We start from the raw sequence: 27,107 nt of genomic DNA on the forward strand, positions 1-27,107 counted from the left end.
TTTGCTTGTTTACAAGACACGTTTAACGATATAGTAATGAGACATATGTGATATGTTGTCTTTCTGTTTATTTTATAGTTTTACCTGAAAAAAGAGAGAAAAGAAGAGCAACAGAGTTATCTAAAGAATGAACATCTGAAAGTAAAGTTCATCAACAAAACATTCTGGAGCGTCATTCCTTCTGCACTCTTTGGTTAGCTATCTGTCTGTGCCTTGTAAGGATGCACACAATTGCTAGGACAGAATAGAGGGAATTGTAGAGTTCTAATGTTTTTTAATCTTAAAGTAACATTATGTAACAATTTTACCTTAAAATAACAGCTTGAAAAAAATGGTGCCGCTACAATGACATTTAATATGGCGATTTGTGCCTCTGCCATTGCCATCGGGGTTCTGTGGGGAAATAACTCCGCTATGTAGGATTCTGGAGCCGCCCGCTCCGGGGTGGATGTACTTCGACCTGCTTTCTGGCAGTGATTACGCAATGTCATATAGTGTCACTCCACGCTCGCAGCTACAGTATAAGGGGAGCTTTTTTATGTAGCTTTTTGGTGTTGTCAACAATATTGTATTCGATCACACGTACTCCACATTTTCAATTCAGTTTATTTGTATAGCCCAATTTCACAAATTTGTCTCAGAGTGCTTTACAATCTGTACACATAGACATCCCTGCCCCAAAACCTCACATCGGACCAGGAAAAACTCCCAAATAACCCTTCAGGGGAAAAAAAGGGAAGAAACCTTCAGGAGAGAACAGAGGAGGATCCCTCTCCAGGATGGACAGATGCAATAGATGTCATGTGACCAGAAGGACAGATTTAGAGTTAAAATACATTCAATGAATATGACAGAGTGTATGAATAGTTCATAGTAGGCATATTCCACGATGGAGACCTCCACGATCCATCAGGCAGATGGCGGTGGGGAGGAGGAGTGGGCGGAGTCTCAACAGGACAGTGGCGTAGTCATGAGCAGAAATTCCACGACCCAGACGATCCATCAGCAGATAGGATCTATGCCGTCTCATAGGGTCCGATGACCCCATGAGACGTGAAGTCAAAAGGACTCCGGGGAGAAAGCAGAGTTAGTAACGTGTGATTGAGAGATGAAAATTCATCCTTAAGGAGAGAAAAGAGGAGATAGGTACTCAGTGCATCCTAAACGTCCCCCGGCAGCTATAAGCCTATAGCAGCATATCAAGGGGCTGAACCAGCTGAACCTGATTCAGCCCTAACTATAAGCTCTGTCAAAGAGGAACGTCTTCAGTCTACTCTTAAACGAGGTGACTGTGTCTGCCTCCCGGACTGAAGGTGGAAGCTGGTTCCATAGAAGAGGAGCTTGATAACTAAAGGCTCTGGCTCCCATTCTACTTTTTAAGACTCTAGGAACTACAAGTAGTCCCGCATTTAGTGAGCGTAGCTCTCTAGTGGGGCAATATGGTACTGTTAGGATCTCTGTCTCCCCTGCTGTTTTTCTCCTCTGTTGTCCCCTTACCTCCTCTCCTCATGTGTGTTGTCGTTGTGCCATGTGCTTTTGTTTTCGTCTCACCCCGCAGTTTCCCTCCTCCGAACTCCGCCCACTGTCACGCCTCCCTCCAGAAGAGCCAGCTGGGGCTCAACTCACCTGATCATCTCCAGCTGGCTTAAATACCCCGCTCCTGCTCTTGCTCACTGTCAGGTCGTTGGTTTACCAACCTGAAGCCAGTCCGTACGTCCACTCGCCCTGTGAGTTCTTCTTCCCGTCGTTACCCCGTAACCTGTACTTTGTTTTGTTTTTCCGCTCAGTGTAGAGACACGGTCATCACCTGAGTAAGGAGCCAACTTTAACTATTTTTTCCTTTTTGTTGAGTGTTCGGTCGAGCTTCCCTCCCGACCTCGGAGCAAGAGACTTTGGTCTGAGACCCCTACCTTTTTGTTATTTCTGTTTTGCCTTGTTTTTGGAATAAAGAGCTCTGATTCTATTCAAGCTAGCTGTTGTCAGTCTGCGTTTGGGTTCAATCTCCATAGCAACACATAACAGTTTGGAGCGCGTCTGTCAGCGCGCTCCAAACAAAAAAAACCTTGCGTCACCTCCCCCTCGTCACCTTTTATAACCCGTGACACGTACAAATAATAACAATAATAATTATAATTATAATACAGGACAACACATGATCCCAACTCAATACAAGTGTATGTGAGGCTGCATATATCGTAACTGGGTATTTACGACACTGAAGTAAACGTTAAATACCTCAAAAACTGAAGGGGGCGCTAAAAGGGAAAAACTACATAATGGGGCTTTAACTTGCACATTGTAAATAAAGTCTATGTTTAAATTAATACATAATGAAAATATGATAATTAATAAGGGATCTACTATCAGAAACTCAGGCAAGCAATCCATCACGACATCAAAATTGGCCGCTCATGAATTAAAATGTACATTTCATTTCAAAAATGAAATGTTCTGTTTAAACTATGTAGCTTCATGTATTTCTACTACCAAGAACTTTACAAAGGCAATTTATTATTACAATATTTAATGTAAAAAAAAAAAAAACTTAAACGTTTCTGCAAACAATCGATGCTCTGTGTTTTCTAAAAAGCTCTCCTGTTCAAATTTCATGTAACATTCAATTTTACATTAATTTCCCCTGAACTCCTTCAGTCATGTTCACAGAGAAAAACCACGGAGGCATCAGAATGGAACCGCTGAAGGGTTCACGTGTGCAGCAGGATGACAGCTTCCGAGTCTTGTTCTGCTCTTTCGATGCTTAAATCCATTGAACGCTGAGAGAAACGTCACCACCCCCTATAAAACTTGATTATCTGATGCCGACCGAGCTCCTTGATCATTGCAAACTCAAAATGTCCAGGATGCCATCCAGTTCTGAACCCCCTTCTTCTCTTATGTTCCCAGTAATGAGTCCATCTTCCATCACTGTCGGCTCCATAACCGAACACATGGACCTGGAAGACGAAGGTATTGTATTATATTTGTGTATGCATACAGGACTGTCTCAGAAAATTAGAATATTGTGATGAAGTTCTTTATTTTCTGTAATGCAATTAAAAAAGCAAAAATGTCATGCATTCTGGATTCATTACAAATCAACTGAAATATTGCAAGCCTTTTATTCTGATTTATTGCTGATTATGGCTTACAGCTTAAGAAAACTCAAATATCCTATCTCTAAATATTAGAATATCATGAAAAAGTATACTAGTAGGGTATTAAACAAATCACTTGAATTGTCTAATTAACTCGAAACACCTGCAAGGGTTTCCTGAGCCTTGACAAACACTCAGCTGTTATAAATCTTTTTTTTTACTTGGTCTGAGGAAATATTAAAATTTTATGAGATAGGATTTTAGAGTTTTCTTAAGCTGTAAGCCATAATCAGCAATATTAAAAGAATAAAAGGCTTGCAATATTTCAGTTGATTTGTAATGAATCCAGAATGCATGACATTTTTGTTTTTTTAATTGCATTACAGAAAATAAAGAACTTTATCACAATATTCTAATTTTCTGAGACAGTCCTGTATATGTTGTGTATATACACTACCGTTCAAAAGTTTGGGATCACTTAGAAATGTCCATTGTTTTTATCAATGAAGATAACATTAAATCAATCAGAAATACACACTATACATTGTTAATGTGGTAAATGACTATTCTAGGTGGAAACGTCTTGTTTCTAATGAAATATCTCCAGAGGTGTATCGAGGCCCATTTCCATCAACTATCACTCCAGTGTTCTAATGGTACATTGTGTTTGCTAATCGCCTTAGAAGACTAATGTCTGATTAGAAAACCCTTGTGCAATTATGTTAGCACAGCTGAAAACTGTTTTGCTGATGAGAGAAGCTATACAACTGGCCTTCCTTTGAGCTAGTTGATTATCTGGAGCATCACATTTGTGGGTTCGATAAGACTCTCAAAATGGCCAGAAAAAAAGAACTTTCATGTGAAACTCGCCAGTCTATTCTTGTTCTCAGAAATGAAGGCTATTCCATGCGAGAAATTGCAAAGAAACTGAAAATGTCCTCCAGCGGTGTGTACTACTCCCTTCAGAGAACAGCACAAACGGGCTCTAACCAGAGCAGAAAGAGAAGTGGGAGGCCCCGGTGCACAACTCAGCAAGAAGACAAGTACATTAGAGTCTCTAGTTTGAGAAATAGACGCCTCACAGGTCCTCAACTGGCAGCTTCTTTAAATGGTACCCGCTAAACGCCAGTGTCAACGTCGACAGTGAAGAGGCGACTCCGGGATGCTGGCCTTCTAGGCAGAGTGGCAAAGAAAAAGCCATATCTGAGACTGGCCAATCAAAAGAAAAGATTGGTATGGGCAAAAGAACACAGGCATTGGACAGAGGAAGATTGGAAAAAGGTGTTCTGGACAGATGAATCCAAGTTTGAGGTGTTTGGATCACACAGAAGAACATTTGTGAGACGCAGAACAGGTGAAAAGATGCTGGAAGAGTGCCTGACACCATCTGTCAAGCATGGTGGAGGTCATGTGATGGTCTGGGGCTGCTTTGGTGCTGGGAAAGTGGGAGATTTGTACCAGGTAAAAGGGATTTTAAATAAGGAAGGCTATCACTCCATTTTGCAACGCCATGCCATACCCTGTGGGCAGCGCTTGATTGGAGCCAATGTCCTCCTCCAACAGGACAATGACCCAAAGCACACCTCCACATTGTGAAGAACTATTGAGGGAAGAAGCAGGCAGCTTGCTGTCTGTAATGGAGTGGCCAGTCACCAGATCTCAACCCCATTGAGCTGTTGTGGGAGCAGCTTGACCGTATGGTCCGCAAGAAGTGCCCATCAAGCCAATACAACTGGTGGAGGTGCTTCAGGAAGCGTGGGGTGACATTTCAACAGATTACCTCAACAAATTAACAGCTAGAATGCCAAAGGTCTGCAATGCTGTAATTGCTGCAAAAGGAGCATTCTTTGACGAAAGCAAAGTTTGAAGAAAAAAATTAATACTTCAAATACAAATCATTATTTATAACCTGGTCAATGTCTTGACTATATTTTCTATACATTTTGCAACTCATTTGATAAATAAAAGTGTGAGTTTTCATGGAAAACACGAAATTGTCTGGGTGATCCCAAACTTTTGAACGGTAGTGTATATACTATGGCTGTGAAACGATTAACATTTTTAATCGGATTAATCACAGGTTTTTGTGGATTAATCATGATTAATCACATATTACCGATATTCTCGGTATATTTTGTGAGAACATAGAGATTTATGACAAAAGACTGATATATACATTTATTCATTCTTCTATACAATGGTGCTGCAACTCAGCAGTTATTTAGCAGTTTTCTTCCATATGGAACATTAATACATCTTCATCCTAAACAGAATGTTTCACCCTCCTGTTACCTTTCGGGTCAATTTGACCCCATTCAATGTTTAATGTCGGTGTTCTTTGGGGTCAATTTGACCCCAGGCTGTTTTTCACTGTGTCAAACATATCAGAAATATCAACTTTTTTATTTATTTAAAGGGCTATTTAGGTAGTCAACAAACAAACATAAAGTACCTCACACTTAAACTTGGGAAGCAATATTAATTCTAATAATTTTCTGGAGGTTTTAATTGCTGGGGTCAAATTGACCCGGAGGGTAAAATATGTTAGTAAAGTAAAGGTAACAGGAGGGTTAAACAGAACATTTTCTCTTGTTTGTCAACCATTAACTCCACCATGATACAATCTAAAGGCCTCTAGTCTTCCTCTAGCAGCTGCTGAGGCAAACTGACTGTGTGGGTTTTCTTCATGAACTGGGCCGTGATGAAAGGGACGGCGGGACACCGCTGCAAAGCTGAAACCTCACCGGCCCGGACAGGTGGACAGATTGACAAGTGACTTTTTTGCTCGGTCGATGCGCGCACGGAGCTCTGCGGCGCGAGACGGAGATCGATAAGTGTTAACGCAGCGAAGAGACAGAAATGACATGCTGCTGTGGAGATACGATCAACAACAGATGTTTAGTTTAATAAAAGAACATAGACGTGCTCTAGAGAACATGTCAGGGGCGGGCCAATCTTTTTAATGTCATGCGATCTACCAACACTACGCCGCGATCGACTGGCAGGTCGCGATCGACGTGTTGAGACCCTGATCTACAGGAAGTAGAAGTCGTAACAAGGTTTCCGGAGGTGAACCTGCGGAAGGATCATTACCGATGAACAGACCGTCTGCATGAGAGCGGACAGAGTTCAGATTGAAGTGGTGTATTGGAAGCTCATTTTGCAAGTGACTTTTTTTTCGTCCCGACGACCAACAACAGACGGATTGGAAGCTCATTCTGCGCATGCGTTAAATGCGTTAAAAATAAATAACTAGTTAAACCTGTAATTGAATGAACTGAGTTAACGCGTTATTTTTCACAGCACTAGTATATACATATATTTTATATTTTACTTTGTATACTTTGCACAGTCATTGTATTATATTTGTTTATGTGTATATATATATACATATATGTTTCATTTTATATACATATAAATACTTCATTTTGTATTTTATATTTTACTTGTATACTTCTATATCTTTCATCCCTGTTTTTTATATTTTATATTTTATTCTCGTGTGTTTAGTTTATTGGTGCTGCTACTGTGACGACAAATTTCCCCTTGGGGATTAATAAAGTATCTATCTGAACATGTTTAGGAACAGGAAATGTGGTAAAAGCGTTCCTAAAATCACAATAAATAACACTATTTTGTCCTTTTGTCATTCTTGAGTGTGTTACGACTAGGGATGGGCATCGTTTGGGTTTTTTCTGATACCGGTGCTAAACCGGTACTTTTAAAACGATACCGGTGCCTAAACGGTGCCTAAACCGATACTTAAAAAGAAAAAACGCACAATGAGGACATTAAAAACCTCTTTGGGGGGGGATGATGGATATGTCACTCTTGCCTGTCTTCAAAACTTGAGAGCTCTGATATATGTATTGTCATGTGCAGACGTTATAGGGTTAAACCTGTCACTGTTTTGATGAGAGTTACACTGAAACTAAGTGATGCCCCACGGTCTTCATTCCTCCGTCTTCATATTACCGGTAAAACCGGGTATACAGCCGGGACCGCTGAACACCAACACATCTGCTGACAGACTCACGCTCGTAGCTCGTAGCTCGTAGCTAGCGAGTTCAGGCTGCTCGTCATCATCGGTCTCCCCGTGTTCAGGGGGACCGGTGACGGCCTCCCCGTCGCGTCCAGCCTGACGCTGGTGTGCTCGACACGGGTTCACGCCGTCACATACGGCCACGCCTCCGCTGTCAGAGTTAAATATGAGAGGCTCGTAACCTGACAGGGCGGAGTCACCTGAGAAGTTCATAATAATTGTTTTTTTCAATTTCAATCGTCTCAGGCACCGAAAGGAAGCACCGGAATGTGCGTTGCGTTTTGATCCGGGTAATACCGGTTGTATTGGAACCGGTACCACAATGGCACCGGTTCTCGATACCCAACCGTCGTTACGACATTTTTCAATTTAAAAATAAAACCTACCTCGTCACAAATATGCAGAGCAAGAATCAAAGCCATGAAGCCAGTGGATGGATAATGGCCCCTCCTCCTTAGCCACACGAGATGAACATACCGCATAAAAGCTGGATTCAGGACCATCACCTGTTCGGGATCAGAAGGTTTTAAACCATAACCTTTTGAGACAGGAGAGGTTCTTGACTAAAGCATTCAGAAGAATACTCACCAAGTCCGTGTTGGCCTTCAGTGGTCTTTCTTCAAATGAGCTGTTGAAATTAGCCAAAAAAATGTCAAACACAACATAAAATGATGAGCAGCTTTTTTACCTTCGCATTGAACATGCAGAAGGTTATGTTTTGATCGCCGTGTATTTATTTATTTATTTGTATGCCTGTTACTCGCATAACTCAAAAAGTATTAAACCGAATCGCATGAAATTTGGTGGGATGATTGGTTATTATCCGGGGACCATTTGATTAGATTTTGGGATTCATCGGGTCGAAGGTCAAGGTCATGGCCATGAAAAGGTGAACATCTTCTTGCATCGCATGAAATTTGGTGGGATGATTGGTTATTATCCGAAGACCATTTGATGGGATCGATCAGGTCAAAGGTCAATGTCAAGGTCATGAAAAGGCAACAATCTTCTTTTTACCATTGCGCGGTCAATTTGTATCCAATTGGCATGCAACTAATGCCAACATGTTCATAATTCAATACCCAATCTTGTGATGTGCGAAGGTATGCGCTCTACCGAGTGCCCGTTCTAGTTTTGTCATTGAATTAATAGACCAGGCATCCTGAAAGAAAAGTATAGCAACTCGATTTGAAACTGCAAATGTCTCCTCACATTCCTGTATTGAGGGCCTTCATCATCCACTCCAGGTCCAGGATCTTGAATGCAAACAGCACCAGACTTGTGGTGTTCTCCAAGTCCACAGCACTAACTGGATACATGACATGATGAGTTGTTCTGGTCCCAACATCTTCTTCATAGCCTTTGGTAAGACCTTTGTTAATTCTATAAAGTACAAAGGGATTTATTTCACATATAGTTTATAGGGAAAACAGGATCGTGAATTTTCACTTTTAGTTTCTGACTTTGAGGATGAAAAAATACATTCATGCTCGTCCCCGTGTCTCGTTCCACGTACCTTATGACGAAGTCCTGGAAATCTATGAGGGGTCCGTAATGGGAATTCTTCAAATTCATAGAATTCCCCACCACAGCACAAGTCCTGCAGCGGTCGGGGCTGGATGCTTCAACTTCAGCGTTTATTGGGAACATCTGAAACATCTTGTTCACCGTTTCTTTGTAAACACTGAAGTTACGGCCATCAGACTGTAGGCGCTGTCAGGAACACCAAACGTTGCTTACATCAGACCACAAGAATTGGACGAAATAACTTTACTGCAGGGTTTCTTTGTGTGTGTGTGTGTGTGTGTGTGTGTGTGTGTGTGTGTGTGTGTGTGTGTGTGTGTGTGCGTCCCTAAAGTCGTGACAGAGTGAGTGCGCAACTTCATGTCCGTCCAAAGCTCATCTCCCATCTTACATTAAACTGTTGTGGCGGGTGGGTCGCGGCTAGACTCAGCTGCTGGCAAATATTTAGGGTTTCCAGGCATGCTCAAGGAAGTCTTGTGGTTGTAGTGACTCACACTTTTGTTTCCAGTTTCCTGCTGACATTGTCTGCCCGCTGTCACCTGTACTACTATGAAGCGGTCCTGGGCCGGAAAGAGACCACAAGGGGTAGCACTTGTATTAATAAGTTGTGGTTTATTAAAAAGGCTCTGTACAACCCCAAAATCTGAAATACTTACTTTCTATCAATCTACAAGTTTTTACAACCGATTGGTGACGCACAAGGTGCATGCTGGATCATGGTATACTAAATATAATAAGACCATCATTTGATCAGAAACACCTGTATATGTCGAAATGGCTGCTGTGCAAAGGGTCCTGGAGAAGAGCTGCACTCCACTAAATGCATCTTACTGGTTGGTTGTTAATTTGATATTATAAAGTTGCTCACTACGCATGGTTGTGTAGAATGAGTAGAACACATTTGAATTAAACTGCAACATGACAACGAGCATTGTCATTGCTCAGTGGAATCTGCGGAGTCATCATTCATTGGACTCAGAAGGCGATCACGTTGGCCAGAACATGTGCCGGAACAAGGGCTGCCCAGCGGTGGCGAGGCTAGGACTGTCAGCCACCACCGTGATGCAGGCACACGTTGGATGTGATCGTATTTGAGCTGCACGTTGAGAGACCGGTCACAACTTACCCTCCACCAGTTGAAATGATTCTCTGAGAGATTGTGGTATTGTGACAAAAACGGTGGTTCCTCAAATTTGCTAAATCGCTGCATGAATAAGGTCTCGTCTTCACGTAAACATCGGTCACAGGCGCAGGGTCTTCCCTCTCCAGGCGGGAAGTACGATGGGATTTCTCCCCTCCAAAACACACAGATGCCCGTCACACACAGCAGGAGAATGAACACGCCCACTTTGGATGTGAGACACCTGAAGCGAAGCGATCTGTAGACAAAGGATGTCGACAGAGACGAGAGAGTTCCATCAGTGGTGGAACGTCAGGAAGTGGCTTTATTCAGTTTGTGATATGCTTAATACACCACTCGACATATATGGATATGTATCTGACAAGATAAATCATATTTGAGGATAAAAGGTTTGGACATGTTGTCCAAGTCTGCTTGTCTAGATTTGTTTTCTTCCCATCCCTAACCATGTTGAAACACCCGTCACCCTTTGTTGTTGTTTGTGTGTTTTCTGCGTTTCGTGTCAACAATCCATGAAGACATTCACATTAAAAAAAGCTACATTTTATGTTTAGATTTTTAGCCAACCTCTGTCATTATATGAATATATCTGGTCCTTCAAAGATAAGTTTGAACGTTGTAAAAAAACAAAACGTAATGGTATCTCCATATATAACCACCAAAATAATTAAGTTTTTGTTTAATGAAAGCATTAAATGTACTGTTCAAGAAATTTATTATATATCAACAAATCATCTTAGTGAGAAGATTAAATATTCTTACCGTAGGCAGCTCCAGGTCATCCTCGTCACCTCCTTTGCTCGTGACCGTGAAAATAAAAGAAGGGTAAATAAACTGAATATAAAAACCTCCCCCGTGTACTAACCACAAGTTTAAAAGTGTTCCTCGTATGTAGACTCTTAAAGGTGAACTGAATCTGTTGTACCCATTTAACCCCCCCCCCCCCTCCACCTGTTCTTGTGAGGAATTTTAAGGTGTGGATGGCGAGTTGCACTCGTTCTAAAACAAATTGTCATCTCATATAGAGAGATAGAAAAGATTCACAGGCAGCAACTTCACAGGCACAGAGTCTCACACTCAATACTGTTATGACACAGATTGTCAAGGATTTTTCTTTTGTTACAACTAATTATATAAGAAATACTGAGCAAAAACTGTGAGATCTTATTATGGCAAATATCTCTGCAATGATGAGTAACAGAAAAAAGGGGATTAAGAGCACTGGCTCCATGAGGGTCTCATTTATTAAACACTAAATGCACCGGATCAAAAGGAGGAAATGCACGTAAAGGATCAAAGAAATATTCTAATTTAGAAAACCTTGCGTGTATCTCTAATCTTCTAATATCATCTATTCAATTCAATTCAATTGAGTTTATTTGTATAGCCCAATTTGCTATTGGTTGACAACTATGTTCTAAATGAATATTGCTAAGAAGGCAAACGTGAGTCCATGGCCACAGTTTAACGCCACTCCTCCTTGAGAAGTCACTCCTGAAACAAATGATAAAGAGCAACATGCCTGTACTTTGGTGTAAATGTTACGCGCTGTGCATGCGTGACAGGCAAGATTCTTGGCGACGGGCCACATCATTATTTTATCTGATTTGACATGTGTGCCAGATAGCAACCGATTCCGGGGCGGAGCCGCCCTCAGGTCGCTAGATCCGCCCTATTGTCGCTAGATCCGCCCTCAGGTCGCTAGATCCGCCCTCAGGTCGCTAGATCCGCCCTCAGGTCGATAGCTCCGCCCTACTGACGCTAGATCCGCCCTCAGGTCGCTAGCTCCGCCCTACTGTCGCACTCGGTTTGGTCATGTGATCCGGATCCGCCTGCATCCGCATCCGGTTCACACAGCGGTGTTCGTTGCCCCAGGCGGATGTTCTAAATCGTTGCTCCTCCTACTTCTGCGCCTCGACTTTCCAAACTGGTATTTTCAAACCTGCAGCTCTTCGCGCCAGACGTACTACTTAGGTAAGTGTTGAATTGTGTTGCTATACTGTCGAATTATGGCTAGTTTTCGAACTATCTCGGTTAGGGTTATATCTATATCTTCTGCAGCTAGCGCTGAATTTTCAGTGGTTATGACCGCGATTGAAGCTGGGCAATGTAATAACGAGGAGCGCTAGCTCGTGAGCTAATAACGAGGAGCGCTCTTTTAGCTCAAAGGTCCGAAGTGCCGAAGAACCTCAACCCGACTGGCAGACACATGATGTCAGAATAATTAGATCATGCGGCATGCTAATTATATTAATATTCTCATAATTAGCAGTTGAAACGAATATAAAAAAACATTTACCTTATGTTACATATGGGGGGGAAAACAACATTTTAATCACATTGTTCTGGTCATAATTCTGTACTTTTTCATTGTGTTTTGACTTAATTTTTAGATGATTACTTGGTGGCAAGGCGATGGTTAAAAAAAATACATGTCCTGTGACACATCCGATCTCCATTCAGAAGAGGAGGCAATTCCTAAAAGGAGAAAGCCAATGCCTGTGTGAGTAAATGTGTAGACATTTTATTCTTTAGAACTCTTTTACCTTAATAAAATAAAGTGTCTGTCATTCAATGTTATAGTATGACAAATAATATTTTTTTTCCCGAACTTCATTTCTAGCCATTTCTATGGGGACTCGATGCAGACAGCGAGACTGAAAATCGGCCCCCCCAAAAAAAACAGGGGTCCAACCACTAGCGGGACAGTTGCCCCTCCTCCACCTATTGCCCCTCCTCCACCACGGATTTCATCACCAGCAGGACAGCGAACAAGCCATGCAGGTACACACCAACCTGGTGAGCGGCGAGGTGTGGTTCAGACGCCATCGCCTGCTGTGGTGAGCAACAACTCAAACGGCTATGGGATTCAAATTGAACCTTTTTAATCATTTCACTTTTTACAATGTTAACGATGGTAAATTGGATACGAAACATGCAATACACACTGTCACATTGAATCCAAGTGAATATGATTATTACGATTGGATTAATGGAGTTGTATAACACTTGATGTTTCCATATTTGATGTAAAATCTCTTAATCGTTACCTTTTTTAAATGTTATTCTAATGTTTTTTATAGCTGCTCAAGTTTAAATGCTGGCCATGCTGTTAGAAACATCAACCTTTTTCTCAGTTTTTCTTTTATTATTTTTATCTGAACTGCTAAGAGAGGTGCCTTGTGGCTGAAAAAACTGCAGTTATGCTTGAAAGGGGTCAAATCTTTAAGAGAGACTGAGGAAAAATTATACTAAAAATATAAAATAGATGACTATATAAAATAATAAAGGTGATCAATTTAAAACTGAATAACCTACAACCTTTGAATTAGAAGTCTCATTCTCTACCGACTGAGCTAGCCGGGCAATTGATCAGTTAATTTAAAGAAAAATTAAAAATTTGGCAAAACAATGCATTTCTTTAAAACATAATTTCAAAAAGTAAAAGATGGTCGCACACTCTACTAATTAATAGTTATCTTCAAAAGGAATTCTTCCGTTACTGTTCTTGCTCTGTTCTGCTCTCAACTTGGCTCGCTCTGGGTGCCTGCAGGGTCGAGAACGGTGCTGTACTCTCTCGACCGCTCGGTCCTACTTCCTGTTTTACGCCATGCTGGTTTTTTTTAAAAAAATTTTTTTAAAGTACTATATGTTCTTTCCCAGCGAGGAGCGCTGTCGTCTCCTCTGATCCTTCAATAGCGTCTTGCCAACTAATGCTAGCTCAGCTCCTTCGGTTTGTGGTTTTTATCTTGTTCTGATCCATGCATATTCTAAGGAGACTATAAGTCAGACCGTCGTCTTAAAAAACGTAACTCTTCCCCGCACAGACTACCCAAGCTTTATGTTACACCCGCTCAGCAAAACCAGGGGCTTAACGGCCCTGTTTAATCCTTGAGTCCGTACGCCGACGCCACTCCTTGGCACAGGGCTCTTTGGCCCTGCCCGTAACCGGTATCCAAATGATCCTCTTTAGAAGGACTCACAGCATGCAACATACAACAGTTTATACTCCGATCATCAACAGTTATTTCAAGATCTATGCGTTTAGTTTTACACTCTTCTCCACTCACACCTAATGTTGTCTATGATAAACTATGCAGAATTCAGTTTAAAACAATGGGTTCTGCTTACCCTTGTTGTGAGGCCTCGTGTGAGTGGGGGAGAGTGATCCTTCCAGATGTTCAACTCGGTTCCTCCTCGATCCAAAACACCAAGGAATCACGTCAGGGTCACCAAACTGTTAGGTATTCAGAAATCCCCTGGTGCTGAACCGAAGAAAATGTCCGGAGTCGAAAAGTTATAATAAAATGTATTTAATAAAAAGTATAACCAATCGTTGATAACTAATAACTGTTCAGATACAGAGTATAAATTCTCGGCCGAGGACTTCTAAGGCTTCACAATCCACAGACCACTCCTGGCTAAACCAATTGTAGTTAGCTGTCTCTTGCTTCACCTAAAAGAAGTCTCTCGCAGCCTCCGAAAGTTCATTTTATATTTCCCGGGCGTCCCGCCCCAGGGGAAATATCCACTTCTCATTGGATACATTGTCTTGGTAACACCTTTCCCCAATTCGCTCATTGGCCGAGCCGTCTGGCTGTTGGTAGATTTGCATATCCACATGACGTCATCACTCCGGCCACCATTTGCCCTCTGCCATGCGGTCCACTGCATGAATGGGGTTTCTTTCAGGGGCTCTCTCCATGCCGGGGGGGGGGGGAGGGGATTCCTTTCTGCCACTGATCTGTGTTCTTGGAACACAAAGAGATTCATCTTCACCAGTGTGTTACAGCAATGCATTAAACAATAATACACAGACACTTACCAAACAATATTGTAAATTATTAAACAATAACACACATTCTATAACAACATGTATGAAGTTATGGTATATTAGTAAATCCTAATTTACATATTGCTTTAGTAAATTATCTAATTCAACACAACCTAAAACTCCGTTTGACCTCCTTCACACGCCAACACAAAAACGGAGTTTTCAGAAATCTCCACTTTGGCCGGAGTTTTTAGAAATGATCGTTTTCCGTGATAAAACCTCCGTTTTTGTGTAAATGAAAGGCCAAAACGCATGAAAATATATGCGTTTTCCCATCGTGTAAACGGGGTCTAAGGTTGATTGTCTGGTGTCTTTTTATATTGTTTACGATTTATATGTTAGTGGAAGCACAGCTGGGGATCTGTCGGTGGTGAATGTAGGTTGTGTGCTCATGCAGAATGCACGGGTGCAAAGGGAAAAGAGTGCTTTTTTCTGGCATATTTGAAATGTGGGTTTTTCTGTTTTCTCTATAAAGGTTTTTCACCTCTTTCGTTGCCATATGGAGCGAACGGAAATGACTGCAATGGCTTAACTCCAAAATAAAAGGAGAAAGAAAAAAGGAAAAGTTGTTGTCATTCTGAGTGAAACCCAGTTTAAATCCGGTTCGATGAACCAATCCCTTTCAAGTGGGAAAGTGCGCTAGGTTGGCGCCGGAACTTGACAATGCTGGATCATGACATACGAAATAGAATAAGAACAGAATCTGATCAGAAACACCTTTGTTTACTGTAAATTAACCTGTGTTAACTTATCATCGCCGGTGATCAATCCAAAGATCACAGATACGCAAAGGAGGAAATACACGCGCTCCAAAAATACATATTCAGATTCATGAAACCACAATATTGCTTCCACAGTAATCGTGACAATCGGTCACTGGCTTCTTTGCTTGTTGTCACAGTCGTGATCATCATGTGGCGGAGCTTGACCAGGAAGGGGCGCTGGAGATGCACAAATATTTGCATTATTGTAATTATGCAAACATTCAGTGTGTACTATTTCTACAAATGAAACTCCTGCAGTCCAAACAGAGGCAGGTGTTAATTCCTATATTTTGTATTATGTACAAAGCATGATGCTTCTGTTTTATTTGAAAAATCCATATGATCTGTTCTATACAATTTGAATCTGACAAGTGACATGTAGTGTTAACAATTTACTTCAAATTACTTAAATTGGTAAACAAGTCAGATGTATGTCATAGTTAGATTTATTTCAAATCAATAGTTTGCATTAGCCAACTTAAATTTTTTCAGTTTTTCATCAACTCAATAATTTGCTTGATCCAAAAGTAAAATACTACTCCTCTACAGCCCATTAGTGTAGTATCAGGAAAGGTCTTTTTTATCGGAACCGTAGTGTGAAATAATTTGAAGTTGGTGAAAAGAAAAATTTTACATCGTTTTTTCTAAAACAAATATACAAAACGCGTAACTAACAGTGCACTGAGTATTACAAAATTCCAAATATAGAAATCAACACCTGCCTCTGTTTGGACTTCTAGGGTTTCATTTATAAAACAGGATGATCCACACTGAATGTTTGCATACGTGCAAAGGAGGAAATAAGATTCAGATTCATGAAATGCAAATGCACCCCAGCTCCCCGTGTCCAGCTCCAGTTCCCCGTGTCCCGTCGCCGGCTCCAGCTCCCCGTGTCCCGTCGTCGGTTCCAGTTCCCCGTGTCCAGCTCTAGTTCCCCGTGTCCCGTCGCCGGCTCCAGTTCCCCGTGTCCCGTCGCCGGCTCCAGTTCCCCGTGTCCCGTCGCCGGCTCCAGGTCCCCGTGTCCCGTCGCCGGCTCCAGTTCCCCGTGTCCCGTCGCCGGCTCCAGCTCCCCGTGTCCCGTCGCCGGCTCCAGCTCCCCGTGTCCCGTCGCCGGCTCCAGCTCCCCGTGTCCCGCCGCGGCTCCAGCTCCCCGTGTCCCGTCGCCGGCTCCAGCTCCCCGTGTCCCGTCGCCGGCTCCAGTTCCCCGTGTCCCGTCGCCGGCTCCAGCTCCCCGTGTCCCGTCATCGGTTCCAGTTCGCCGTGTCCCGTCGCCGGCTCCAGCTCCCCGTGTCCCGTCGTCGGTTCCAGTTCCCCGTGTCCCGTCGCCGGCTCCAATTCCCCGTGTCCCGTCGCCGGCTCCAGTTCCCCGTGTTCCGTCGCCGTCTCCAGCTCCCCGTGTCCCGTCACCGGCTCCAGTTCCCCGTGTCCCGTCGCCGGCTCCAATTCCCCGTGTCCCGTCGTCGGTTCCAGTTCCCCGTGTCCCGTCGCCGGCTCCAGCTCCCTGTGTACCGTCACCGGCTCCAGTTCCCCGTGTCCCATCGCCGCCCAGGTCGGTTCCAGTTCCCCGTGTCCCGTCGCCGGCTCCAGCTCCCTGTGTCCCGTCACCGGCTCCAGTTCCCCGTGTCCCGTCGCCGCCCAGGTCGGTTCCAGTTCCCCGTGTCCCGTCCCCGGTTCCAGTTCCCCGTGTCCCGTCCCCGGTTCCAGTTCCCCGTGTCCCGTCCCCGGTTCCAGTTCCCCGTGTCCCGTCGCCGGCTCCAGCTCCCTGTGTCCTGTCACCGGCTCCAGTTCCCCGTGTCCCGTCGCCGCCCAGGTCGGTTCCAGTTCCCCGTGTCCCGTCCCCGGTTCCAGTTCACCGTGTCCCGTCGCCGGTTCCAGTTCACCGTGTCCCGTCGCCGGTTCCAGTTCACCGTGTCCCGTCGCCGCCCAGCTCCGGCTCCAGCTCCCCTTGTGTAACTTCGCCTTCTAGCTCGAGTTCCTAGTTTGACTTTTCCTCAGTACATAGTTTTTTGTTTCACCTTTACCTGGACTCCTGCTTGTTGCCTCTGCAGCTGAGCTTTTGCCCCAAACCACACCCTCTGACAACTACAGGTAAAATGATTTTGGGGTAAACTGTCCCTTTACCAGTGAAATGTACAGAGCAAAAAGCATCACTTACTGAAGAATACCACAAGGAAAAACACAGGAAAATGTGAATACAAACCAAAGAATAGGCGAAAGCATAGTTATTAATTCAATTCATTACATTTAATAAGGTCGAGTGTACTTCACCATAACCCCAACCTGTTTTGTTCCACGTAAACATGAATACATTTTGGCATTTTATTTCCATATAGTCTACTTCAGTTAAAGAACATTGTTGTCATTTTCGTGAAGTTATAAATATATATCATATACATAGTACACAGAGATTTCTACCATCAATAGCAATCCACCACTGCTTAAAAATGTTCAGCTCATGAATTTAAATGTATATTTCATGTCCAAAAATAAAATGTTCTGTTTAAACTATGTAGCTTCATGTATTTCTACTACCAAGAACTTTATAAAGGCAATTTTTCATGAAGACATCAAAAACAGTGAAAAGATGTAAACGTTTCTGGAAATAATTGATGCTCTGTGTTTTGTAAAATGTTTAATTAACTTTACATTCATTTCCCCTGACCTCACTACTTCAGTAATGTAAAAACATGGAGGCAGCAGAACAGAAGAGCTGTTGGGTTAACTGTGCAGCAGGATGGTGAGTCTGAGGAGAGAGGCTCTGGATGTGATTCAGTATCGAGGCTTAAATACGTTAAACGCTGGGAGAAAGATCAATAGCCCCCATAATACTTGATTATTTGATTCTGAGAAAGCTCCTTGATCATTGCAAACTCTACATTTCCAGCATGCACTCCAGTTTTAAATAGTTTGTTTCTGAGTTCTTCCCAGTAATGACGCCACTGTCCCTCACTGTCGGCTCCAAAGCCGAACAAATGGACCTGGAAGACGAAGGTAAAGACATTTAGAAACAGAAAAGGTGGTAAAAGCGTTCCTAAAATCTCACTAAATAACACAAGATTTCATGATTTCCCCTTTTACGCATTAGCATCCACTCGTCATGGATTAGTGTGTTAAGTTATTCTTTCAATTAAAAATAAAACCTACCTCGTCACAAAGATGCAGAGTAAGAATCAAAGCCAGGAAGCCAGTGGATGGATAATAGCCCTTCTTCTTGAGCCACACTTGATGAACAAACTTAATAAAAGCTGGATTAACGATGCTCATCTGTTAGGAATCAGAAGTGGGGTTTAAACATATTTTTACGAACCGTTACCCTTTGAGACAGGAGAGTTTATTGAGAAACGCTTTTACAAGAATACTCACCAGGTCCGTGTTGAACGTGCGTCCTCTTCTTCTATATGGGATGTTGAAATTAGCATAACAAATGTCAAACACAACATAAAACTAGAATGGACACTCGGTAGAGCGCATACCTTCACATATCACAAGATTGGGCATTGAATTATGAACATTTTGGCATTAGTTGCATGCCAATTGGATAACAATTGACCGCGCTATGGTAAAAAGAAGATGTTGACCTTTTCATGACCTTGACCTTGACCTTCGATCAATCCCAAAATCTAATCAAATGGTCCCCGGATAATAACCAATCATCCCACCAAATTTCATGCGATTCGGTTTAATGCTTTTTTAGTTATGCGAGTAACACGCATACAAATAAATAAATAAATACACGGCGATCAAAACATAACCTTCTGCATTTTCAATGCGAAGGTAATGATGGGGAGCTTTTTTTTGTCAATAAAATGATAAACCAGCCATTCTGAAAGAAAAGTAGAGTAACATTATTTTTAAATGAAAATGATTACTCACATGCCCGAGTTAATGTACTTTGTAATCCACACAAGATCGCGCATCTTAAATGCAAACAGCAGCAGATGTGTGGTGTCATCTAAATTCACAGAACTCTCTGGATACATGACATGATGAGTTGTTCTGGTCCCAACATCTTTTTCATAGCCTTTCATAGGAGCGTTGTTAATTCTATAAAGTACAAAGGGATTAATTTCACATGTCACTGTTTATAGGGAAAACAGGATCGGGAATTTTCACTTTTAGTTCCTGACTTTGAGGATGACAAAATACATTCATGCTCGTCCCGCGGTCTCGTTCCACGTACCTTATGACGAAGTCCTGGAAATCTATGAGAGGTCCGTAATGTGATCCGTTCAAATTAGCAGAATTCCCCACCAGAGCACAAGTCCTGCAGCGGTCGGGGCTGGGTGGTTCAAGTTCAGGGGTTTTTGGGAACTTCTGAAAAATCTTTTTCACAACCTCGATGTAGGAACTGAAGGTGGGATTGTTAGACCGTAAGCGCTGTCAGGGACACACACACATTACTGACATCAAACCACAGGAATTGTACTAAATTAACACATCTGCTGTCACTGTCCCCGCAGTGATTTTATGACGGAAGAGCCTTTACACCAGGGGTGTCGAACTCATGTTCATTGTGGGCCAAATCATCATCATGGCTGCCCTCTTAAAGGGCTGGAAACACTTTATAAACTCCTCGAATATATTGTTAAATAACTCTATTTGCATTTGATTATTGTTTATTTGAGTGTAGAAATATCGTACATCAGAAAATATCTCTAATATTACAACATAAATCCATTTAATCCTAAACTTTCAAAATAAAAGCACAGGATATTTTTTTTCAATTTCTTTAAGAAAAGGTCATCGCAGGCCTCGTGTTTGACACCTGTGCTTTACACAGTAAATTAAGATCAGGGATTTTGTCTAGAATAAATGGAGAATCAAGGTATATTAAAACGATGTGCATATATGTGTGTAGTTGTGTGTGTCTGTGCAATCAAAAGGCTCCGTACACCCCAACATCTGAAATACATATTTTTCTATCAATCTAGGAGTTTTTACAGTCCATTGGTGACGCACAGGGTGCATGCTGGATCGTGACGTACTAAATAGAATAAGAACATACTCTGATCAGAAACACCTTTGTATGTCAAAATGGCTGCTGGAGAAGAGCTGCACTGACCCTGAATACATCTTCCTGGTTATGGTTAACTTTCTGATCCTGACTTGAACTGCACCGGTCACAACTCACCCTCCACCAGTTGAACGCCTCCTCTGAGAGATTGTGGTTAGCTGACAAAAATGGTTCATCAAATTTGTCAAAACGCTGCAGAAACAACGTCCCATTTTCACGTAAACATCGGTCAAAGGCGCAGGGTCTCTCCTCCCGAGGCGGTGGGTACGATGGGGTTTCTGCTCTCCAAAACACACAGATGCCCGTCACACACAGCAGGAGAATGAACACGCCCACTTTTGAGTTCATCTTGTTGGTGTGACGCCTGAAGGGAAGCGACCTGTCGATAGAGACGAGAGAGTTCCATCAGTGGAGGAATGTCACTAAGGAGGTTTATTCAGTTTGTGATATGCTAATTACACGACTCGACTTCAGCAGGAAATATCGTCTGTTCTGCTCCAGTACATGTATCTGACAAGATATATCATATTTGAAGATAAAAGGTTTGGGCCTGTGTCCAAGAAGAGACTTCTTCTAAGAAAAAATAAATAAATATAGTCTCTGAACTTGTTCAGGTAAGCTCTGGTGACGTCACTCTAATGGAGGAGGAACTGGTTTTGTCTGTATGTCTTGATTTATTGTTTTTTTTTTACTGTTCCCCAACAATGTTGAAACACCCGTCCCCCTCGGTTGTGGTTTGTGACGATTGATCGGAGCATTCGTATTGAAAAAGCAAAATGCGATACGCATACGTTCAGATGTTTAGCCAACTTCTATCATGATATGAATATATCTGGTCCTTCGAAAAAATATGTTTAAATGTTGTACACTGTAAGAAAAAAACCCGTAAAAAGAAGGTCAAATGAGTGGCAGCTACGGCTGCCAAACAAAAACCGTAAATTTCAGGTAAAATACCTTACTTCAAATAAAGGACGAAAACCATAAATTTACAGTAATTTTCATTAAAGATTTTGCAGTGAAATACTGTTTTTTTACAGATTTTTCCTGTAATATTACAATCAAACACCTTAATTAAAGTGATATTTCTATAGGTTCTGCAGTGAAATACTGTTATTTTACAGATTTTTCCTTTATTATTACAGTCAAATACCTTCAATAAAGTGATATTTCTAAAGCTTCTGCAGTGAAATACTGTAATTTTACAGATTTTGCCTATATTATTACAGTCAAATACCTTCAATAAAGTCATATTTCTAAAGCTTCTGCAGTGAAATACTGTAATTTTACAGATTTTGTATGTATTATTACAATCAAACACCTTCAATAAAGTGATATTTCTAAAGGTTCTGCAGTGAAATACTGTAATTCTACAGATTTTTCCTATATTATTACAGTCAAACGCCTTCAATAAAGTGATATTTCTAAAGGTTCTGCAGTGAAATACTGTAATTTTACAGATTTTGTATGTATTATTACAATCAAACACCTTCAATAAAGTGATATTTCTCAAGGTTCTGCAGTGAAATACTGTAATTTTACAGATTTTGTATGTATTATTACAATCAAACACCTTCAATAAAGTGATATTTCTAAAGGTTCTGCAGTGAAATACTGTGATTTTACAGATTTTTCCTATATTATTACAATCAAACACCTTCAATAAAGTGATATTTCTAAAGGTTCTGCAGTGAAATACTGTGATTTTACAGATTTTTCCTATATTATTACAATCAAACACCTTCAATAAAGTGATATTTCTAAAGGTTCTGCAGTGAAATACTGTGATCTTACAGATTTTTCCTATATTATTACAATCAAACACCTTCAATAAAATGATATTTATAAAGGTTTTGCAGTGAAATACTGTGATTTTACAGATTTCTCCTGTACTATTACAAGTGTTCAATTATTATGAAATATAAGCTTTTGAGATTACTGTGAAAAATCTAAATACATTGAAACATCTACAAAACATTCAATGTTTCAATTAAAGTAGGGGTTAGAAACTGAATTACATATAAAGTACACACCAATATTGATTTTAAAACATTTTATTGAATGTACATTTTCAAAATCAACCAATTATTCACTATCAGTTGATAAGTGAAAGCAAAACATACCGCAAAAGGCCCATAATTGTGGGCGGCTGTAGCTCAGTGGGGTAAGAGGCGTCCTGCAACCCCAAGGTTGTTGGTTCGATCCCCGCTCTCCCCATTAGTTGCAAGTCGAAGTGTCCTTGAGCAAGGCACTGAACCCCCAGTTGCTTCCCGGGCGCATCACTGCAGCCCACTGCTCATAATAACTACGGATGGGTTAAATGCAGAGAACTAATTTCCCCTTGGGGATTAATAAAGTATATTTCTTCTTCATAAATATTTACCAGAAGTGACAGTGCAGATAAAGAACAATCTTCCAAATTTCCAGTAATCAGCCAGATCCTCGGTGCATCTGGGGGGAAGAAGGACAAACAAATTCACTGGAAAGTCCTGAGAAAGTTGGCTTTCATTTCTTCCCATTCCTTTAAACAAACTTAAACTAACTATTTTGAAATTGTCTGTACCAATTGACATTCTGTCAAGCTGAACAGTCAGCTTTGAGAATGATAGTAATTAAATGATTACCTATTTAAAGCTGCACGCAGTGCATGTCTTAGCACTTCCATCAGAAACATGTGAATCACGAAAAGAAGAAAGACGTGGATTCACAACAATGGGCACGTTTCACAGATGTATCATAGCAAGGTAAACACACTTGTAGCTAAACAAAAAAAAGAAGCTAATTGATACATCTAGATCAAACCAACCACCGATAATTATATTGTGACATGTCTGAGGGTCTTTTCCTCAATGCCCCTTTAGAAATAAAAAAAGGGTAGATGATGATAATGATGACATGTCTTTGAAAAGTATGCTAACTCTACGGTGGCCCTGAGAGATCAACACACTGCCACTTAAGAAAACACATGCAAAAAGACAAAACACAGGCAAGTTAAGATTAAACTTTAGCAATTTGACAACACATGTCCAGCATTTAGAAAACATGCATAAATACAGAAAACAGAAGTGTTTCCAAAGGACAATGGTGCTGAGCACGGTTTGAACATGTTTGTTGCTGCTAGTTTGAGACTCGTGAAGTTATTGAAGTGACGTCGGCTCCGTATACCATCTGTTTATGTTGGGAACTGACTTTTGCTGCTGCTTTACTCTGCACGTAAAGTGACCGCTGCACGCAACTCATAGGACTTTGCAGAGCGAAAAGCAGAATTCAATCTCATATGACCTCATCTTCAAAATTGAAAAAGTTACGTTAACTGTAGCTTGCATAATAACCATATAAGCAATAACTTTATGGTGGTGATAGTAGTACGAGGTATGTTCATTTCAGGTAAGGTAATAGTGGTCTGTTTGGGGATTTTTCAAGGAAAGAAGTCTCATGGGAATGCTTGGCTTACTGTAGACTATACGTCTGTATATTTTTTTGGTCTAATAATGCCTACATGAATATGATGCAGGCTACAGGCTGTCTGTCCACACTGTTAAACCGGATAGTACAGTTTAAAATCTGTCAAATCTCCTCAGAAATAATTAGAATGACTGATATAATTCAGCTTTTCCGCTCTGCAAGGTCCTGCGAGGTGCATGCAGCTCACTTTCCGGTGAGTAGAGCAGTAGCATATTGTAGGTCCACAACGTAAACAGATGATACAATACCCGATTTCAATAACTTCATGAGTAACAAACCATAGCAACAGCAAGCCTGTCCAAGCTGTGTTCATCACGATTTAGTGTCCTCTTGAAACACTTTTCTTAATTTGCAGCGCTTTTCTGTACCGTGTTGTGTCGTCTGAATTTGCAGTGCTTTTTCTAAATGCTGCACATGTGCTGTCAATTTGATGAAGTTGTTTTCTTAATTTGCTTGTGTTTTGTCGATTAGCATGTTTTATTAAGTTGCAGTGCCCTGACCTCTCAGGGCCACCGTACAACTCAAAGGAAGGCCGAAGGAAAAGCTCCTCAGTTTTTTTTATGGCCAGTGGAAGAACTGTCTTAAAAAAGTGCTTTGCTAAGATCATTAAAGTACTTGAGAAATCATATCTAATATTAATCACAATGTAAGGTTTTGCAATAGTGGTTCAAATGGACTAATATCTTTTATATATGCTGCAGTGGATACTTACGAGTGATGGACTTTGGGTGTTTCCCCCCGTCAATGTTGTTCCAATCCTTATTGAGCTGAAAAATATAAGAAAGTTTCGTGTAATTAGCTATTATCAGTGTTGACAAGGGTAATGTGAAAATGAATCAGAAAAAAACTGCCACCACATATTTCGTGCATGCAGAAAGTATTCAGACTTTTCACTTTTTCCCATTTTGTTATGTTGCAACCTTATGATAGAATCATTTGAATTAATTTTTACCTCATCAATCTACACTCAATACCCTGCAATAAAAAAGAGAAAACTGAATTATCACATTGACATACGTATTCAAACCCTTTACTTGGTACTTAGTTAATGCACCTTTGGCACGGTTAAAGCCTCGTCTCTTCGATAAAACGCGACAAGCTTTACACACCTGGATTTGGGGATGTTCTGCCATTCTTTTCTGCAGATCCTCACACGCTCTGTCAGGTTGGATGGGGACCGTTGGTAAACAGACATTTTCAGATCACTAAAAACAAATCACAAACCTATAAGTGACCATGGAAGGTGAACTCAGTTTTAAGAATCATATCACCAGCATCACCAAGGTGCCTTTTTCCAACTCAGAAACATTTATAAAAATTAGAGGCTTTATTTCCCAGTCTGACTTAGACTAACTCATGCATGCATTTGTTTTGAGCAGGCTTCTTAAATGAACACAACACATTTTACAGTATGTATGTGTGTATTGTTTCTGTTTAAATGCACATGTTTGCTGTTTTATATTGTTTTTGTAAGAACAAATCCTATCTCTCTATGTCTTGGCTGTTTGCTTACCTGTCCGAGTGGAATTATGTGCCCCACCATCCAGTGGTATCTTGTCACTCCTAGTTCTTCAGCCTTCTCATGATCTTGCAGGCCATGCACTGCTCAGGGTCCAGTGCTGTGTGCAGTACGGTTCGAAAAAGTGAAGAATACTGTCAATTATATCCATGTCACCCACCCTAAACCACATTCAAGTATGTTTTTCTGGTTGTGAGACAGAATCATGCCAACAAGCTAACGTTACCTGAAGCTAGTTTACTTAACTAGCTAACCAAACTCTTTGTAACAGTCCGTTTATCCACCGATAGCATTATTTAATCCATTATGAACTGTATTAAACACACTAATTAACTGATTTTAATGTAATAACATTACTTTTAAACATGTAAAATGATTAATTTGTTTCCATATGTCTAAATGAAATATGTTTAAACTATGCAAAACAGAAAATTACATTAGGTTGTTTCAGAAAGTAACAGTGAAAATGTTTTCTTACCTGATATCTTCAATAATTTAGCAGGATATCAATTCACGTAACTTTGCTGGTCACCACATCCCGTATGATCCTTCCTCTGTGTCCCAGTCTTTCTTTCTCCGTTGACATCCCACAAGTTAAAATCGCAGGCATATGTAAAATACTTCAGGTAATAATGCAGGTAGGTCAACAGCAGACACTAGCAGACCTGCCGAGTAGCGCCTGCCCCGCTGCGGCTTCCCGCTCGAACAGACGTAATTTCAAATCCGCGGCGCGGACATTTCTCATTGGCCAGTTCTCTGAGTGACAGGCAGATTATCCAATCATGTTCAAAGCAACGTGGGGAGACAGCCAATAGCAATGGTTTTAGCGTGGTAACATAACAAATATAGAAAAAGATGACTTGTTTTGAAAGAAACTAAAGAAATGTCTGTATTTAGTTGTATTTATAGGCTGGTATATTCAATTAACTCTTTCCATTGCAGTGTATGAATACAAATGAAATACTATATGGTAAAGTTGTAATAATACCTATAGGTTAACACAAACACACATAGACACATGGTAGGCTATATATATATATATTTCCACACTTAGTATGTTTTTAAGGCCGGCTGAGAGGGGCGACGGTTGGTCATTCAATTCCTTTGTAGTATACTTACTAGTCTACAGTCAACAGAACTCCAACACATTGATCCATATGAAGCGTTTCCTCTACATTGAGTCTACTCAGAAGTGGTAGATTATTATTTGTATTATTACTATTATTTCCCCGGTTAGCCTCAACACAAGAACACACAAGTAGAGGCCCAGTGTTTAGTGGTTCTTTAATTAAAGAAAATGAAGCACCCAAATATTTAAAAAAAGTTTTAGTGCCATTCCCTGCACAATAACCCAAATGAGGACTGATGACGGCAATTGAGATGGAGCAATCAACAATAATCACTGCATATATTGCTTATCGCTGGATTGATATCATGGTGACATTCTATTTACATTCAGATGGCCCATAGTATGACCCTCTTGCATTTTAACAAATCCCTGACCTTTCCTTTAGAACCACCAAAATGCCAACTGTGCAAACATGACAATGTCATTTCCCCCTAACTGTGTTGCAGTGTTATGCGGCAGGTTGGTTTAGAGTTCAGCCTTTGCCCACAGCAACACTCATTTGCCAACATGGCCATTATCCCATACAGGTTGCAACATGTTTTCAAACTTTTAACCGCATGTAGCAAGTCAATCCATTGCGAAG

At 41.1% G+C, this 27,107-nt stretch overlaps 2 protein-coding genes and 1 long non-coding RNA gene across 4 annotated transcripts; all 3 read right to left on the bottom strand.

The window, feature by feature from the left end:
* Positions 1-2,516: 2,516 nt before the first annotated feature.
* Positions 2,517-14,781, bottom strand: LOC130203273 (CMP-N-acetylneuraminate-beta-galactosamide-alpha-2,3-sialyltransferase 1-like). Its single transcript, XM_056429312.1, has 8 exons — positions 13,934-14,781; positions 10,565-10,596; positions 9,788-10,040; positions 8,654-8,850; positions 8,350-8,520; positions 7,726-7,765; positions 7,524-7,643; positions 2,517-2,954 (listed from the first exon to the last, which is right to left on the bottom strand). Exons 2-8 carry the CDS (start codon positions 10,582-10,584, stop codon positions 2,787-2,789), a joined length of 969 nt encoding a protein of 322 aa, XP_056285287.1. The 5' UTR covers positions 10,585-10,596; positions 13,934-14,781; the 3' UTR covers positions 2,517-2,786.
* Positions 14,782-17,628: 2,847 nt separating this feature from the next.
* On the bottom strand, positions 17,629-20,787 carry LOC130203396 (CMP-N-acetylneuraminate-beta-galactosamide-alpha-2,3-sialyltransferase 2-like). Its single transcript, XM_056429565.1, has 6 exons — positions 20,532-20,787; positions 19,581-19,777; positions 19,274-19,444; positions 18,764-18,794; positions 18,545-18,664; positions 17,629-18,378 (listed from the first exon to the last, which is right to left on the bottom strand). The coding sequence occupies exons 1-6, from the start codon at positions 20,760-20,762 to the stop codon at positions 18,211-18,213; spliced, it is 918 nt and encodes a 305-aa protein (XP_056285540.1). The 5' UTR covers positions 20,763-20,787; the 3' UTR covers positions 17,629-18,210.
* A 1,941-nt stretch (positions 20,788-22,728) lies between these two features.
* LOC130204486 (uncharacterized) lies at positions 22,729-25,440 on the bottom strand. Of its 2 annotated transcripts, XR_008833699.1 has the most exons (5): positions 25,390-25,440; positions 24,986-25,081; positions 24,829-24,851; positions 24,589-24,643; positions 22,729-22,862 (listed from the first exon to the last, which is right to left on the bottom strand). It is a non-coding gene; the product is annotated as an uncharacterized LOC130204486 (long non-coding RNA). The 2 variants fall into 2 exon arrangements; XR_008833670.1 differs by lacking the exon at positions 25,390-25,440 and having other exon boundaries at positions 24,986-25,155.
* Between the last annotated feature and the right edge of the window lie 1,667 nt (positions 25,441-27,107).

This window comes from Pseudoliparis swirei, chromosome 1 (genome assembly GCF_029220125.1).
Source record: "Pseudoliparis swirei isolate HS2019 ecotype Mariana Trench chromosome 1, NWPU_hadal_v1, whole genome shotgun sequence".
Taxonomy (NCBI): Eukaryota; Metazoa; Chordata; class Actinopteri; order Perciformes; family Liparidae; genus Pseudoliparis; species Pseudoliparis swirei.

Excerpts from the sequence above, each read along its gene's own strand:
- LOC130203273 (XM_056429312.1), bottom strand. The coding sequence starts at position 10,584 with ATGACCTGGAGCTGCCTACG. Across the intron at positions 7,766-8,349 it reads AAGGCCCTCAATACAGGAAT|CTCATTTGAAGAAAGACCAC; the intron begins GTGAGGAGACAT and ends TAATTTCAACAG. Across the intron at positions 7,644-7,725 it reads TGAAGGCCAACACGGACTTG|GTGATGGTCCTGAATCCAGC; the intron begins GTGAGTATTCTT and ends GATCCCGAACAG.
- LOC130203396 (XM_056429565.1), bottom strand. The coding sequence starts at position 20,762 with ATGAACTCAAAAGTGGGCGTGTTCATTCTCCTGCTGTGTGTGACGGGC. Across the intron at positions 18,795-19,273 it reads AAGTACATTAACTCGGGCAT|AAGAAGAGGACGCACGTTCA; the intron begins GTGAGTAATCAT and ends CATCCCATATAG. Across the intron at positions 18,379-18,544 it reads CTCTGCATCTTTGTGACGAG|GTCCATTTGTTCGGCTTTGG; the intron begins GTAGGTTTTATT and ends TTCGTCTTCCAG.